Below are 17,380 nucleotides of genomic sequence, written 5' to 3'. Positions count from 1 at the left end.
AATAAATATGGAAACACCACCTGCTGTCAAAAAACAAAAAAGAAAATTCTGAAGAGAACTGGAAAAGAAAATCTACATTAATAATAATATTAAGCCACAATAAAAAACATTTTGAAAAGGGCAGAAGAGAAATACTGCGGGCATAAATGTCACTAGCAGGTGTTTCCAGACTTAGGGAATTTTGGAGCCAGAAAGAACTTCTGCAATCATCTAGCTAAACTTCTCATCTTACAGTTGAGGGAAGAGGCCCTGATGGTACATCATCTGCTCAAGGTCACAAAGCCACTTACTGGCCGTGCCAAGAATAGAATCCAGGTCTTCTCATTCCTGGTGGAGCGGCTTGAAGTTTAAAATTCCAAAAAGTGAAGGGAATAAGAATGCTGGATATGAGAAGAGACTGAGAAGTTGATTTCTGTCTTTGGCAAATTTTAAATTCAGTTTTCTTCTATGTCCAAATGAGAGAGAGGATACTCTGTCTTCCAAGTATGACATAAGAATCATATAAATGAGTATTTATTTTGATAATTATCTAAAGAGGCTTATGTGCTTAGCTAATATAAACACTGGGCCAAAATAAAAAAGCAAACAGATTTTACCTTAGCAGTTAAAAAAATCTGAAGGTAAAGGCCTTAAGCATGTCAGCACTTATTTAATCTTTAGTTTTCTGTTTGCAGAATGATCCTGCAGTGCTACAAAGCAGTTACTCGTTTGTTCTCTTTCTGCTATGACAACCTGGTTGTTAGGAGACTGGAGAGCTTCTGACTTCTTGCTTGTATTGTTTTCCCATTGTGTATTCTTTTACCCTTTAAACATATTTAACAATAAAAAGGGAAACGTGTTTCTATTTTCACTGGAAAGAAGATAGAAAGGATTGAAAAGAGAACAAGTTTTAAAAAAATTGAACTTGTCTTTTTTTGTTTTAGTTTAGTTTTGTTTTGAGATGGTCTTGTTCTATTAACCAGGCTGGAGTGCAGTGATGTGATCATGGCTGACTACAACCTCAACCTCTGGGGCTCAAGCAATTTTCCAGCCTCAGGCTCCTGAATAGCTGGGACCACAGACACCTGCCCCCATGCCTAGCTAATTTTTTTTTTTTTTCAGATAAGTTCTTGCTGTGTTGCCCAGGCTGGTCTTAAACTCCTGAGCTCAAATGACCCTCCCTCCCTGGCCTCCTAAAGTGCTGAGATTATAGGCATGAAGCACACTGCCCCCAGCCTAAACTCAAAGTTTAGGCTGTGTGTGTCAAAGTTCAAAGGCTACATATTTTGTGTGTTAAAGTTAAAAGGCTACATAAGGGACATATTTTAAGTGATCTTTCCTTCTTAAATAATGTCTGCCCCTTGCAATTTTCAAAGTACTTTAAGATCATGTGATCTCAGTTGTTTAGCAAAATTTTTTTTTTTAAGACAGAGTCTCGCTCTGTCACCAGGCGCCAGGCTGGAGTGCAGTGGTGCGATCTCAACTCACTGCAAACTCCGCCTCCCAGGTTCAAGAAATTCTCTTGTCTCAGCCTCCCGAGTAGCTGGGACTACAGGCATGCGCCACCACAGCCAGCTAATTTTTGTATTTTTTCGTAAAGACAGGGTTTCGCCATGTTGGCCAGGATGGTAGCAAGATCTTGACCTTGTGATCTGCCCGCCTCAGCCTCCCAAAGTGCTGGGATTACAGGTGTGAGCCACCGCACCCGGCCTAGCAAAACAAAACTCTTGAGTCTTAAATTATCTTTAATTCCTAAGGTCTTGGGTACTTCAATTAACATTCCATTTAACAAGTATTTATGAATACCAGCTCTGTGCCGGTTGGACCAAGAGGACTCAAAGAAGAATAAGAAATCCTTGTTTTCAACAGGCCTGGTCGGCTCTGTTGAAATGTGATTCCCTGAAATATGACATGTAGTGTGACTGTTCACCTCCTGAGTAGCCCACGACACTGGTATAAATTCACAGATTTGGAGAGTCTCTCCTGGGAGTACCCACAGCATTCCACCAAGGCAATCACGGTTTAGTGTTACTCTCACTCAGCCCTTACTGTATATGATAATCACACAGAGAATGAAAATGAAAAAAACCAATGCTGGAACTCTCCTCCAGACTTCTGACTCAGACTATCCAGTGGTGAGTTCCAGGCTTCAGACTTTTGATACAGTTCCACAGCTGACTCTGTCAAGTTTAGTCCTGTGTCATTTGAGTTCTAGAATGGCAATTTCAACTGTGTGTTATAATTTTGATCTTCCCAAAAAGAAGATTTTATACTATTTTGGGGTATAAAATTATGAGGATCACACACAGAATATTTACTATCCATAGATGTTACCTGTTTAGATTATTACTTGCTACCTAATGTACTATTTTTCCAGTGGGAGATGTTTATCCCTAGAATCATGGGACGCTGGCTCTCTTCTATTCTGAAGGCTGATGACATGTCAACAGGTTTTTTTAGCCAAGAAGATCTGTCATAGGGCTTACGCACAGGCATTTCCAGATGACAAAAATATTCAAAAGATACACATTTGAATGACCCGTTCTTTTTAAGCAGTGGTTCAAATTCTGAAGCAAACAGTTACATATTTGAGAAATGTGGGCTATTTTAAAAATAGAAACAGAGCTTGCTCATATTTTGCAAATTTGTTTTTAGCATTTCATTGTATTATGTACAGATTCTTGACTTGGAGGATGTTCATAATGATGACAATAAAATCAAAATAATAAAAGGACTGTTTGGGGGCTACCTTTTCTTTAGCCACCAGAAGAATCCTGGGAATGTCCACCACAAGAGGGCTACCCTGAGCCACTTCTCTCTGCTAGGATGTTTCAGCAGTAAAGCATGGCTCAGACTTAGTGTACTTTGAAGGACACAGGAAGTAACTAATCCACCTATATCTTCTACTAGAAATGTTAGATTTATCACTACTGGGTGATAGCATTCTATTCCCAATAATTGCCTAGTAAAATACCACTGATAGAGGAAATAACTATTGGCTAGTCACACTTCGCCACAGAAAAGAAGAGGTAGCACATACTAAGGACTAGAAGGAACAAATCAATATGGGTAGGTTTTGATTAGAGGTCGGGAAAGCCATCCGTTTCATTCACAGGGCATGGACTGGGGAAACAGGCAGAAGATCTGAATGGGGAACTGCATGGGTGGGTGTTAGACTTTGAGCACTTGGAGTTCAGGTAAAAACGAATGTGGCATCATGATATGGTAAGGATACAGTAAGGGATCTGGAGGTAAAGTTACAGAAAGGGAGGCCCAAAGTCACACTTCAGTGTAGCCCCCAGGCCCACTCTAATGAGAAGACTTCTGCATAACCAGCCAGACCCATTTTCCATGGCCAAGGTCCCTCAGTAAGTCGCCATTAGCACGATACCTTGATGAGTAATTTGCCCATGAACATCTCAAAAATTCATAAAGGAAAAGTGGTAAAAAGAGAGAGTTGCAAAATGGTGATATCGTGTAGGGCAAAAGCTATTCAAGTACAAGAAGAAAGCAGTAGGTATTTAGTACATCCCAAAAAGCAGCGGTGTCTGACCCACCCCCTGTATTCTGTTGTTGTTGAAGCTATCAATATATATTGCAACATAAGATTTCTATAACCCTCTTTTGTTGTTGTTGTTGTTGCTGTTGTTGAGATGGAGTTTTGCTCTTGTCACCCAGGCTGGAGTGCAATGGTGCGATCTCGGCTCACTGCAACCTTTGCCCCCTGGGTTCAAGCAATTCTTCTGCCTCAGCCTCCTGAGTAGCTGGGATTACAGGTGCCCGCCACCATGCCCAGCAAATTTTTGTATTTTTAGTAGAGACAGGGTTTCGCCATGTTGGCCAGGCTGGTCTCGAACTCCTGACCTCAGGTGATCCACCCACCTCAGCTTCCTAAAGTGCTGGGAATACAGTGAGCCACTGTGCCCGGCCAACCTCATTCTTTTATACGCAACTCTTTTTAATCCACACTACTATTTTGAATCTAGTCACTTTCTGTAAATATCAGGTATTTCCAAACAAATAGCTGCTTCTGAATCAATTATGTTCCCTCTAAAGTAAGGAGGCTGAACAGAGACTTGAGTTTCCTCTCTTAGAGAGTTTTCTCACATCAAGACTTGTGAGGTCCAAGACCGGGGAGTCCTCAGTTTCCTCAACTACCTCAACTAGCTTCACGGTGGCTTTTTCCACTAGATGGAATCTAAGCCTGTTCACAAATGCTAAGGCCTCCTATACCAGACAGCTTCAGCAGGTACACATTTCCTTCCAGGCAAAGGCTCAGCAGATAAACTTTTCCTTTCCTGCTTAGATTCCCAGAAGTCACCTAATAGCCAGAAAAAAAAATTAATTTTGGCAACTTGTCATGTTGAAACCCAGTTATAAATGACTGATCTAGGCCAATACACAGGATGTTCTATTTAAGAAGTCTAACTCTATTTTGTCTGTCCAGGAGTCAATGATACAAAAGGAATAACACAGAATCTGAAAAACTGTTTATAAGAAAGAAGGAAGGCAGTTATAAACTACAAACTAAACTGAGTTTTCTGACTTGAAGAAATAAGAGTATATAAGGCATTTCTTTCAAAAAGCTCCTAAGTTATCCTCCCTTACTAAATCATTTGAGGTAAGTAGGTAAATTGATGAGCTGCTCTCTGCCCCTCATACTCTCTTAATATTTGAATGCACAGGTTAAGGCAGGTACTTTTGGCATAAACTTAAAGAGCTAACTTTAAAGGTACATCATGTTGGGCAACCTCAAAAAAAAAAAAAAAAAAGATGCCATTTCCCAGCCTTCAATAATCACTTATGCAACTCACTTGTTAACATAAACAGTTCAACTCAAAAACATTCAGAAGAGACTACAGAAAATAAAGTATAAAGCGCACTTTCTCAGTCAATAATTTCCATAGCTACGTATCTGGAGTATGCATGATATTGTAACACTTCAAATAGTCGAGATATTGCACCAGTCCTGAGTACCTCAGGGTGGTTTGCCATTTTCTTAAGTGAGTTGGTGTTCTATATTTTTCTGAAAAGTTCTAGTTTTTAAATTAGTGTAATGCTCTACACTGTTACTGTTTATTCGATGTTTATTTTAGTAAAAAATAAAAATTATTTAAAAGGATTTTTAATATATTGTCTAAAAACTACTGATAATTTAAATAAAAATTATCAAAACAAAGGAAAATTTTTATTATTTGAGTTTAATATATGCTAAATAGGAATCTGGATTAGAAAACATTGAGAAAAACATTCAAATATGCAAGTCAATAAAATTATATGAACATTTTTGTAAAGGCTGAATAACTGCTAACAACCACTGATTATGTATTCTTATGTTAAACTAAAAGTTTGCAATTTTTTCTTCAAATGTTGGGTTTTTTTGGTACCTTATTTTGAAAAATAGCTACAGAAAAATACATACAACTCTGAACTAAAAAAGTTTGTAACTGTTATAAAAAGTTTTTATAACAGTGGAATTGAATAATCTGGAAATGTCAATAGATGATTAATTATTATTAATTATGATTAATTTTTATGATTAATTATTATTAATCATAATTATCTGGGATATAAGATCAGATGGGGCTCTTTAAGATAACACAGCCTAGCTTAACAGTAAGCAATGCAAGACAGATTTCTGAGGTTTATCTTTATTTCTAACGAGTAAGTGTTACATTTGCTGCTCTTATTCTTTGATCAAGTAGGTTATAACAGTATCTACTCAAAAGATGCTTCCAGAAATATTTAAAATATTACCCACAACTTCACTAGGACAGACACAGACTGGAACTGGCAGTGAGTACGGAAAATACACCTTTAAGCAGAGAAGACATGGATAAAAATGTATTTAAGTTACACGGAAAGGACCTTTAGAGATACTATGATTTGCACACACTTTCAAAATGGCTAACATGAAAAACAGCCACTACCACTTTCCCTTCTCTAAGCTGATCAACACGAAAGTACTGTTTAGAAGCATTTAAGATATTATCACATTTATCACTATAACTACAAGGTGTTCTGCCATGTCCAGGCCATGAAACATTCTATTTTGCATGAGTTTCTATTTGAAATTCTATCAGTAGACTACTGAGAATATCAGGACATACCCATGAAATGTGAGTTTCATCAAAATGTAAATGAAATTACCTATCAAAAGCCAGATCAAAATTAAAAACATAGAATTAAATCTATCTTTCATTAGACCAAACTGGTTTACAACTACGGTTTAAGCAGTTATGACTTCACGCATACTATGTTTTAACTGTACTGTATCCCAGTAGTTTAATAAATGGTTGACTTTTCTTACTTTCTGGTACTATTCTCCACCACCTTCTCTTCAACCTCTACATTCAGTTATGGTATCTGACCCAAAGCATGACTCTACTAGATGAACTGGAATGAAGCTATAAACACTGCACGAATACTTGGAATTTAGGCTGAGCTACCAAATTGGCACTCCAAAATTTGCTGGCAGCTGATTAAATAACCATATCCCATTCTACCACACAGACTAAAGTGAAGATTGGAGAATGCAGGCCAAAACACATTCCACAGTCAGGAATGAATTTTCCTTTGTTTTATGAGTTTAGTTAGTTATGCTTAAAAATAGCCAAGTGAATTCCTTTTTTCTTAGATCTAGGCCAAATTAACAAAGACACTTCTTCCTATGGTTAAGAATGTGCATAAAAGGGAATTTTCTAGAATAAGGCTTGATCTTTTGAGTTTAGTTTGGTGTGATGTTTAAATAGCACAGCTTCAAAGGTGCAAAGAAAAGACGACGCCTTATCTTAGTAATTGAGAATCTTTGATCTCTTGGTGAATCGAGAAGCCCGATCGTTCCTCTTTCAGAAACAGCTTAATACAACAAAAATAGTGCAAGCAACAGGATCAAAGGGGAAGATGCTGGGGACTCTCTTTCTGAGGTTTTGGGCACCATCTTTGTTCACTTATCCTGCTAAATCTATGTTCTGTGCTTTAAGAGATAGGTGCATCCTGGATACTGGGTGCTCATTTTACAGCTTAAAGTTATAGGAAAAAGACAGCAAGGAAAAAGGTCACTTCATGCTTGCTGGCAAATTTGCTGACCCCACTTTCCATCAGTTGGTCCCCAGCATGTCCCCTAAGATAGAGGCAGGTCTGAATGCCCTGACCCTGGATGTATTTCTCATTATATACCACAGTGTGAGGGAGCTATGTGTATATACACAGGCACAACTGGGAAGCTGGTCTATGTAGTGAGTGGGGCAGAGTGGAAAAGAGCCTCTCTGGAATTCAACGGTTCAGTTAAGTTGATTCACTAACTTCAGAGGAGCTGTTAGAACAATCCCATATCCCCAAGAATCTGTGAGCAGTAGTCAAGTTGGTCCTGCTTGAGCCTACTTTTCCCTCCCCAATATTTTATGGACATTTCACATATGGAGGATCTGGATGAGGTTTAAGAGTCTCATGAAATTCTTCTACAAAATCACTGCCTGTATTAGTCTACCTTTACACTGCTATAAAGAACTTCCCTGAGACTGGATAATTAATCAAGGAAAGAAGTTTAATTGACTCACAGTTCTGTATGATTGGGGAGGCCTCAGGAAACTTACAATCATGGTGGAAGGGGAAGCAGGCACCTTCTTCACAAGGCAGCAGGAGAGAGGAGTGAAGGAGGAACTTCCAAACATTTATAAAACAATCAGATCTCATGAGGACTCATTCACTATCATGAGAACAGCATGGGGAAAACCACCCCCATGATCCAATTACCTACCCTCCCTCTACATGTGGGGATTACAGGTCCCTCCCTCAACCCGTTGGGATTACAATTCAAGATAAGATTTGAGTAGGTCACAGAGCTAAACCATATCACTGCTTTAGAAGTTCATAGGTAAGATTAATACTCTTGTTTCCAGAATGGCCATGGTTTCTAAAAAGAGATCTATAGTTGAGGATGGTGTTTTGGTTAGCCCAGACATCTCTCCTTCCCTATTCAGGTCACAAGTTATCACTGAGGTATTTGCACCACCCTTGCATATATTTATGGTGTAAGTCCACCTAAGAATGCCTAGGGATTTTGTTGTAATAGCATGTTAGATCACTGTGAGATCATCTTGAATCTTGAATTCAGTGTGCACACATGCGTATGTCTCTCAGTGTGTGTGTGTGACCCTGTGCCCATACACTATTCATCTTGGTTCTCTTTTCTGTTAGGTATTATTCCTATTTACCTTTGATTTTGTGGTTTTAAGAACCTGGATTAATGCAAGCCAAGTTTTCTGACATCACCCCCAGTGCGGAAATAGAACTGCTTTATCCCTGGAGGTGATATCTCTTCTGGCAAAGGCTATGCAACTAAGTGGAAATGCTCTAGAGAGAATTCAGACATCCATTGAGTGGCTGAAACTTTGAAGTCTACTCAAACCTATACAATTGAAGATTCTATATCTTAGTATCACATAGTTTACTGTAAGCTTTGTTGGGGGTATATAGAATATGTATAAGTATTTTAGATAATTCAAATATCTAAAATTATTTGTCCTGGAGCATTTTAATAAATATGAACGCCTAGGTCCATACACTTTATTTCCATTAGTATGGAATAGGTCCCCAATTGAAAACATCCCAGAAATTCTGATATGCAGTTAGTGTTGAGAACTAGTGATCTAGTTGTTTCATTTTTGATTCCTCTCATGATAAAGAAAGCTAAAATCTAAAGCCAGTTTCTTAAAGTCACACACGGTAGTGAACAGGTGTGATTCCTCTGAAGTGAATGAGTGCATACTATATCATGTTTCTCCACAAAGATAACATCAGCAATTTGGACAATTCTTTGTGATGTGGGATTGCAGGGATCTTGAAATTTTGATCCCTTGTCCTAAATGCCAGCGAGCTTCCCAGTCATTGTAATAATCTTCCAAATGCTCTGTAGGTGGCTGAGAACCATTTAACTGGTGTAACTGGCTTCAAAGGCAATAACTATTTCAGCTACATTTCAGCCCTCAAACATTTACTTTTAGTTCCTGAAATGGCGGCCTGGAAACTTATCAAGGATCTAACAGACAAATTTTAGGTTTTAAAGTGGTTGTTATCCCTGAGATGAAAAATTTTTTAAAAGTAAACACTTTAGAATGAAATGTGACTTTTATGTAACTATAGTAATAAAAAAAAGTAAACACTTGAATTATATATAATTGATTAAACATGGCATTTATCTCATTTTGTTGTAATGAAGTTTTACCTAGCTCTCTAAATCTCTAAAATGAAAAGTCAGAAGTGCATACTGACAGATTCCAACAGTTGATTAACCACTCCTCACTGTAAGTCTCTCCTCCCTCTACCAAAAAACAAACAGAACTGAAAACCAAAACCAAACAAACCCTATAGAAAGAGCAGTTATTTGAAACTGAAGTTTTAGATTATTGTGAAGGTTTTTTGTTTGTCTGTTTAATTAATGCCCAAATGGATGCATGGGAGGATGAGACTATAAATAAATCATAGTCCCTTGAAAGCTAAATTCCTGGGATTCCAAGGGCCGTTACTAGTAGCAACTTTTATGACAAAGTTTTTCCACATATTCTTTTTGCACAGGTGTAAGATACTTCACTTTCCACAGATTTTCATATCCACCAACCAACCTATGAATATTTACAAGTATGTGACTTTAACAAGGGCAGAGATTGCTGAATCTTGGATGGCACTGGATAAACTATCAATGAGATGGACAGAATAGGTCCTTTGGGTAGACGGAATCTATCCAGGCCACTTTAGGTATGGGGAGAAAAGGGGATGCTCAGGTTCATTGAAGCTTGTTTATATCTCAAGAGCACCTCCCACCAGAACTATGCTATGGGTCTTGGATTGTGATCTAAAGAAATTCTAGAAAATGGTTGTATTTTAATGATATTCTAGAGAATGACTATATTTTTTTTCCTACTTAAAACAATTCACTTATCATATTTATGGAGTATTTCCCACTTTGGAGGCAATCTATTGTAGAGGCTAGGATTCCAAGCAATAAGTTTAATTAGCAATACACAACTTCAAGTGTAATAAGTAAAAGTAGAAATGGCAGGTTTGGTGGGAAGCTGGTCAAATAGAGTAGGATAGGGATAATTATTTCCTAAATGAACTAAGACCTAATCCAGTCTCATGCTTCTCAAGCATATCTCTACAGACAAAACACATCGGCATTACAACACATTACTTAGTGTTCATGAGGGTCACATTTCATTTCCCATATTTTTTCAGATATTTATTGGATCTCAAAATTATCTTTTTAGTTTGATGTAACCTGGCAAAGGTGCTTTACAAATTTATATACTTTTTGGAAGTGTGACCAAAATGTGAATGTCCAGCTTTTGGATAATAATAGTTAACTACTGAGAAATAATTACGAGACATGTAGTCCATTTTTATATTCAATATGCCAATTATTTATCAAGAAGAGACCAACAGGATGAAAAAACAGAAGCAAAAATTAAAATGATTCATACAGAAAAAAGACACACTTAATATCTTACCTGAAACATTTTAGTGGTTGGGCTTCTTATTGAATTTGATAGTGGTAAGATGAGTTGTGTCTTTTTAAAGAAATAAGCAGTCTTCAGTGTTTTTACAACATTGGTTACTACAGAAATTATACTTCTTTTACTTCTTGTCTTGAAGGGTGAACAAAATAAACAAACTGAAAATACTACAATGAATGGTAAATGATGAACGATTTACAGTACAAAAAACAGTGTAAAAAGGAAGACAAGTTTAAATATTGTTGTGTAAGAAAGTGATGAAAATAATACAAGAATGAGAATAAGTAAAATGATAGGCTGGAACATCTGGGAAGGTAAATGCAAAGACAAAGAGAAGAGTTAATTAATAATAATTTTTAAAACTTAAATTTATATCAACTAATTTAAGTATTCATTCAACTTAAGATAAAAAAAAAAGAACCCCCACCCTCCCTTAAGTCTATAGCTATAAAATCTGAAAGCTTAATATTAGTTATACACTGTACTTTCTCTCACTCTAATTTCAATTATTTTCCCTGAGAGTATAACTGAAAACTTATCAAAATTCAACAAGTTTTATCATAAAACAATATTTATTCATAGCAAAGCGGAGCAACATGCAAGATAAATAAGCAATAGGGTTGCAATCTGTACCAACAGGCAGTTAATCTAAAATCATGCTTCTGTATGTAAACTGGCTTTTAAATATCTTGGGTGTCTTAAAAGCCATGCATGCTGTTGTACTTCCGTGGGTTCTCCAATGGTTACAGGACATCAGGCTTGCCAGAGGAAACAGCATTGCCTGTTTTATTTCATAAATTATCTTTCATGTGGTTAACTCTTACAAAATGCATTGGTCTTTAAATGGCCACCATACCTGGCCAAAGCAGCTCAGTCCAATTCATCCGGTGTGCCTCTACAAATCAGGATGGAGGAAAAATGCTGGTTTTCCCTGTTCTGGAATAGTTATTACTATTTCTCTGAATTAGTGTTGCCTTCAAGCTACTGTATAGACTCCTTTCCCAGTCCTGAGATTCTCCACTATACAACTGAAAGTGATTTTCTCTGGAAATAATCATCATGTTATTTCAACTTAAGGTAAAAAAGCGGCTTTCATTTGTTCCTTTCTGGGAGGCTGTAGACACAAAATCATGTCTCTTTGCCACTGGTTTCTACATTGACCAGCAGTTATCCATCAATTCGGTTTTATTTAATTAAATTATTTATTGAGACAGAGTCTCACTTTGTCACCTAGGCTGGAGTGCAGTGGCACAATCTTGGCTCACTGCAACCTCCCTCTCCCGGATTCAAGCGATTCTCCTGCTTCAGCCTCCCAAGTAGCTGGGATTACAGGAGTGCACCACCATACCCGGCTAATTTTTGTATTTTTAGCAAAACAAAGCTTCACCATGTTGGCCAGGCTGGTCTCGAACTCCTGACCTCCCGCCCTCCTCAGCCTCTGTGATTACAGGCATGAGCCACAGCACCTGGCCATCAATTCTGTTTTATTTAGTTTTAGTTTCTTTCTTCTTCTTTTCTTTTTTTTTTTTTTTTTTAACAGGCTCTCACTCTGTTGCCCAGGCTGGAGTGCAGTAGTGCAATCACCACTTACTGCAGCCTTGACCTGCCTTGCGCTCAGGTGATCCTCCCACCTCAGCCTCCTGAGTAGCTTGGATTACAGGTGCACGCCACCACACCCAGTTAATTTTTGGTATGTTTTGTAGAGACGGATCTCGCCTTGCTGACCAGGCTAGACTTGAACTCCTGAGCTCAAGCGATCTGCCCTACTCGGCCTCCCAGTCTAGTCATTAAAAAAAACCCTAAACTAAATTTGGATCTTGGCTCAAAAACCACAGATCAGCAGTTAAAGATTCCTATTCAGGACCATCTTGCAGTTCCATCTGCTAGCAGGGTAATAGAGAAAAATATTGACCTGCTAAAATAATAATGTGCCTCACAATCCTTTACTCTTTCCATAGAAGTTGAGGGTAACGGTGTTGAGTTTTCCTTTTAAACAAAACAAGAGGAAGAAATGGTGACTACGTGATGGAGTCACAGAAACCTCAGGTCTGCAGGAGGACAGTGTGGAAGAACTGGTGGGCCGGCCAGGGGCTTTCAGGCCCCAGAGCGGCCCTGAGCGGAGGGGCTTCCCTCAAGCGGGGCGCGGCGGTCCGGGCGCCAAGACGCCCCCCAGGGACGCGGCTCCGCGGGCCAGCCTGGCCACCGCCGTGGCTCGCAATAGGCAGAACTGTACCTGACTCACGGAAATGGGCTCCTCGGCGCCGCGGTCGTCCGCAGACTTGGGCACCTCGAGGCGGTCGATGAAGGTCTGCAGCTCCTTGCGGAAGGCCTTCATCTGCGCGTTGATGCGGTAGAGCAGCTCGTGCTCGCGGATGCGGCTGCCGTCGTCCTCCTCGTCCATGAGTCCGAACAGGTCCCCGTTGGCCACGTAGATGCGCGCCTCGGTGATGATGGTGCTCGTGTCGGCGATGAGCCGGTCGATGGTCTTGCCCAGGCGCTCGGCCTCCGAGCGGATGTCCTTCATCTGCTGCCGGTCGGAGAAGCTCTTGGGCCAGGGGCCGGGCGCCGGGTAGAAGGAGCGGGTGGGCGTGAGGCAGCGGATGTTGCGCACCTCCTCCGAGTCGCTCTCGCCACCGATGGGCCCCTCGCGCTTGCGGTGCGGCGGCCGCGAGTCGTCGTCGCTCTCCTTCTTGCCCGCGTCGCTCTCGGCGTCGCTGTCTCGGGGACTGCCGCGGATGCCCAGGTGCGAGGCCAGGTCGTAGCGCTGCATGTTGGACATGAGCACGCGGTTCTCGTACTGCAGCTGCATGACCTTGCCGCTGAGCTCATTGATCTGCAGGCGCGCCGCCTTCAGCTCCTCCTGCAGGGCCTCGGTCTTGGCGTTGTCGTGGTGCCGCGCGCTGTCGTGGCCGCCGGACTTGTACTTGTACTTGTTGAGCTCCGCGGTGATGCGCTTGTTCTGCTCCTCCAGGTCAGCCACGTTCCTCCGCAGCAGCTCGGTCTCGTCTTCCACCAGCTGCAGGTGCTGCCGCAGCTCCGACAGGGATTCGCTCTGCTCTCTCATGAGCGGGTTGGCCGAGCCGTTGAAGTCATCGCCCCTCAGGTCGTCCAGTTCCGCCTTCAGGCCTCTGTTCTCCACCTCCAGTTCGACGATTTTCCTGCCCAGGATGTTGGCTTCTTCCTCCACCAGCCTTAGCCGTAGCTTGAGCTCAGCCTCCCTGGTGCTGGGAGGGCCCCCAGCTTCTCCTTTGGGCAAAGGACTGTCCAGATCCCCATAGAAGGATCTGTACTTCTGGAGCTCGTGTTCGAATCTGTCCTTCTCTTTATCAATCTTGGCCATTTTCTTTCTCATCAAAGCGGCTTCTTCCTTAACGAACTGCAGCTGGCACTTCAGATCTTCATTGTCCTCCTCATTTGGGGGAAAAGAGGGAACAGGATAGGAGATCATTTTTATGTAAATCAAGGAACAACCAAATGAGGACACCTGGAAAAATAATTTCTTTTTGTTGCAATCAAGATTTAATGGCAGAGAGAAACAGAAGTAGATACTGTGTATTTTCTTCAGACTGCTTAACTTCTTTGGCAAATTAAAGATTAGAACAATATTACATCCTGTAAGCAAAAAGGAAAAGGAATATGAAAAGAGAAAAGCTGTGGTCATCACCATTCAGAGGTTATTATATGTTGTAGCTGCATACAACTGTTTGATGATCATTTCAGCAGTGTTTTTTTTTTTTTTTCATTTTGTTTTGTTTCATTATTGCAGTAATAAATATACAATCTGTTCAAGGAGCATGTGGTTCATATGCATTTGCTGCCACTTTTTTGTCACACTGAGCCAAGTTCTGTAAATTGTTTTACAAATATGACCTAATTTGATATTCAGAGTAAACTTAGGAATAGGCATTAAAATTCCTGGTTTAAAGATGTTCAGTAACTCTTTCAAGGTTACACAGCTAGTGAATAGCAAAGGACAAAGGTGAAATTTGAATCCAGTTCTGTCTAAAACGAATGCTCAGGCTCTTGATTTCTGTGCCACTTAGAAAATAATCTGCCCCCTGTTTTTATTCAAAGGAGAATTGTTTTAGAGGCCTTTAAGTCAGGAAAGTTTGATACTGGAATGGTCCATCCAGGGATAAACTGTTACCGGTTTTCCATTTAGACCACATTTAAATTAGGATGTACTCCCATCAGTCTGAAATGGATAAAGTTGGTTCAGCCTGGTGAAAGGATAGTGGAACTATAGAAGTTGTCCTCATACATTCTTATGACAACCTCAGAGCCCAATCATTAACTAAATTGAAAAGTACAAAAGGAGAAATGGAAATCTTTCTCTGAGGGCTATTACAGAAGCATGTTATTATGTCTAAGGACATATCTCCCAAGGACAGTTTCTCAAACTGTTAAGTTATGAGCCAATCATGTAACTTCTGTGAACTTTGGTTTATTCATTTAAAAAATGAAAATAAAAATTCTTTCCTTACCCAGTACTCAAGTCATCTGTGTTTGAGATGCATTCTGGTAAAGAAGGAGCAACCACTGGTGAATAAGGTGAGGAGAATAATGAACTTCTGCAAGAGATGCTCAGTAAATACCGCCCAGAGCCTTTGAGAAGGAAGAGATGGAGAACAGGGCACAGGTCTCCTGTCTTTCTATCTGCTAATGGGAATACGAAGGGTTTGAGAGCTGCTGGATGTGCAGAGCCTGAACATCCCATTCCATTCCATATAGTATTAAATCCTTATATCAGCCCTTCAAGATAGGTGATGCTCTCTCCCCTTTACCGATAGGAGAGATTTATTAACATGGCAGTGCACAAGTGAAAGAGCACAGTCTGTATTCAGGCTGAATCCCAAACTCATATTCCTTCTACTGCACATGTTGCCTCTAGAAAAGAAGCATAATAGAAGAAAAATAGGGCAATGGTGTAAAATCAAAGAAATAAGATGTGTTGGCTTATACACTTTCCTCCAGAAGAGGTTTAGAAGAAAGGAGAGAGGGACTGCCAGAAGAGATGAGAAAGCCTTAGCAGCATCCAGAGAGGAGGAAAAGAGGGTATATCATGGAAATCTTTGATGGAAGAACTCATTTCACAAGGGAAGAGAGAAGCTGCCTGCAATATATTATACTATGTGTTGGGACTCTCCCACTAATTCAGTGAGGATGAGACCAAGGACATATCACAATGTTTCAGATCACATCACCAGTGGAATCATAGATAACCCTGAGTTTTTGAGTTGAGGTGTCTCATTGGATTGTATGGCCAACAGCAAGGATAGAGAATGAACAGAGAAGCATTCCATCTAGATCACTTTTAAAATAAGATGTACTCCCATCAGTCTGAAATGGATAAAGTTGGCTCTGTCTGGTGAAAGGATAGTGGAATGAAACCTGCAGAAGTTCTCATACATTCTCATGACAATCTCAAAACTCAGTCATTAACTAAATTGAAAAGTACAAATGGAAATGGTTTTGTATGAAGAATATTGTTAAGTTTTTAAGAATGCGGTCTGTGAGGTGTTTTGGTGGAAGGATACTGGGTGGAAACACCCATCAACACTCATGTTGAATCTCAGGCTCATGATTAGATTACTAAGATTACATCCTGGCACTTAGAGCTCAGGTCTAGAAGTGAGGACATGTGGATGAGAGGCACAGAGGTGATGGTTGAAGCTACCATGATGGTCACAGACGCAACCAAAAGAAGAAAAGAAAGGGAGATGGATTAGAAATGGTCACATGTTTGGGAGGGGAAGTCTAAGGTCATGTAGGCCAATAACTAGAAACGTTTGAACAGAAACACGACGAACAATGTCAAATATGCTTTTACATAGGCTAGGTTTTATTTGACATGTAAGAGTAGATGAGACTGGGAAGCAAGGTAGGGTTACATGTGGTGGAAATCCTTGATTACAAGGCAAGGCCTTTATTTGCTAGTATAAAAAAAAGTTGGCATAGACTGCAAATTGAATCTAACCAACATAGCAGTGGGTGTGATACAAAGCACAAACTGAAGCAGAATAACATTTCACTGGGCTATGTTAAGCAACTAAAAAAGAGAGGGATATCTGATTTGTGTATATGTAAGCTCTCCTGCCCAAAAGAATGAAAACAACAATTATTTTAATACTTGGACATAGACTGCATATAATAGACTTATTATGAGGGAAGAAGCTGCATCAAGGGCTGATGGGCATGGTAATTATTTCATTTATTTAAAAATAACTTTTTTCAAAATGCAAAGTGTGCTAGTTTTTGCAATGCCAAAAGTTTACAACCTTGTATGCCAATATGCCTTGCATCCTCATCTTGTAATCTAAGATGAGGCTGCAATGGAAACTTGGCATAGAAATATCATATATAATTATTGAAAAAAATAGGAAATTGCATGCAAAATGCCTGGTCCACAGTAATTGAGCAGTAAATACTTGCTCCTATTTTCCACAGTGAGTGGTAGGCAAGAAAAATGAAAATGCTCTGAGGTGTGAAGGAAGTTACTTCTTATTTTTGTGTATGGTAAAGATTCACTCATAAGAAGATGTGAATTACATGTGAAGAGGGGACCATAAAGATATGATGAAGGCCAGTAAGAAATGAGCAAAGCCTGGCTTTGACTTTAAGAGCCACTACTAGAAACTAAATTGCATTCTAGTCAATTACATATGTTAAGTCATTTAGTCTGTACAACACCTCTTTATTATGATTCCAATTTTATAGATGAGGAAATAGAGGCACACAAAAAAATAAGTAATGGGCCCAGGTTCATACAGCTAGTATATGCCAGAGATTTCAACCTAGGCAGCCTGGCCCTAGAGCTACAGTTCTTAATTGCTGTGCAATATCATTTCTCTGTAGATAAAGTCACTTTGCTGCAGGAGGAACATGTG

General features: G+C 39.8%; 2 protein-coding genes across 2 annotated transcripts in view; both read right to left on the bottom strand.

The window, feature by feature from the left end:
* The window catches only part of KIAA0408 (KIAA0408 ortholog), a 30,247-nt gene extending 19,670 nt beyond the window's left edge, over positions 1-10,577 (bottom strand). The window contains exon 1 of the mRNA XM_032274836.1: positions 10,488-10,577. The gene's annotated coding sequence lies outside the window, so the exon portion shown is untranslated. The remainder of the gene's footprint in view (positions 1-10,487) is intronic.
* Positions 10,578-10,585: 8 nt separating this feature from the next.
* The window catches only part of SOGA3 (SOGA family member 3), a 48,783-nt gene continuing 41,988 nt past the window's right edge, over positions 10,586-17,380 (bottom strand). Inside the window, exons 6-7 of the mRNA XM_032274835.1 lie at positions 12,727-13,902; positions 10,586-10,799 (exon numbers count right to left, since the gene is read on the bottom strand). Of these exons, the coding sequence (XP_032130726.1) occupies positions 10,689-10,799; positions 12,727-13,902 (1,287 nt within the window). The 3' untranslated portion in view covers positions 10,586-10,688. The remainder of the gene's footprint in view (positions 10,800-12,726; positions 13,903-17,380) is intronic.

Source organism: Sapajus apella, unplaced genomic scaffold, assembly GCF_009761245.1.
Source record: "Sapajus apella isolate SASKATOON/1434 unplaced genomic scaffold, GSC_monkey_1.0 scaffold6, whole genome shotgun sequence".
In the NCBI taxonomy this organism is placed as follows: Eukaryota; Metazoa; Chordata; class Mammalia; order Primates; family Cebidae; genus Sapajus; species Sapajus apella.
The sequence above is the reverse complement of the archived record's forward strand: the minus strand, read 5'-3'. Positions and strand labels throughout refer to the sequence as shown.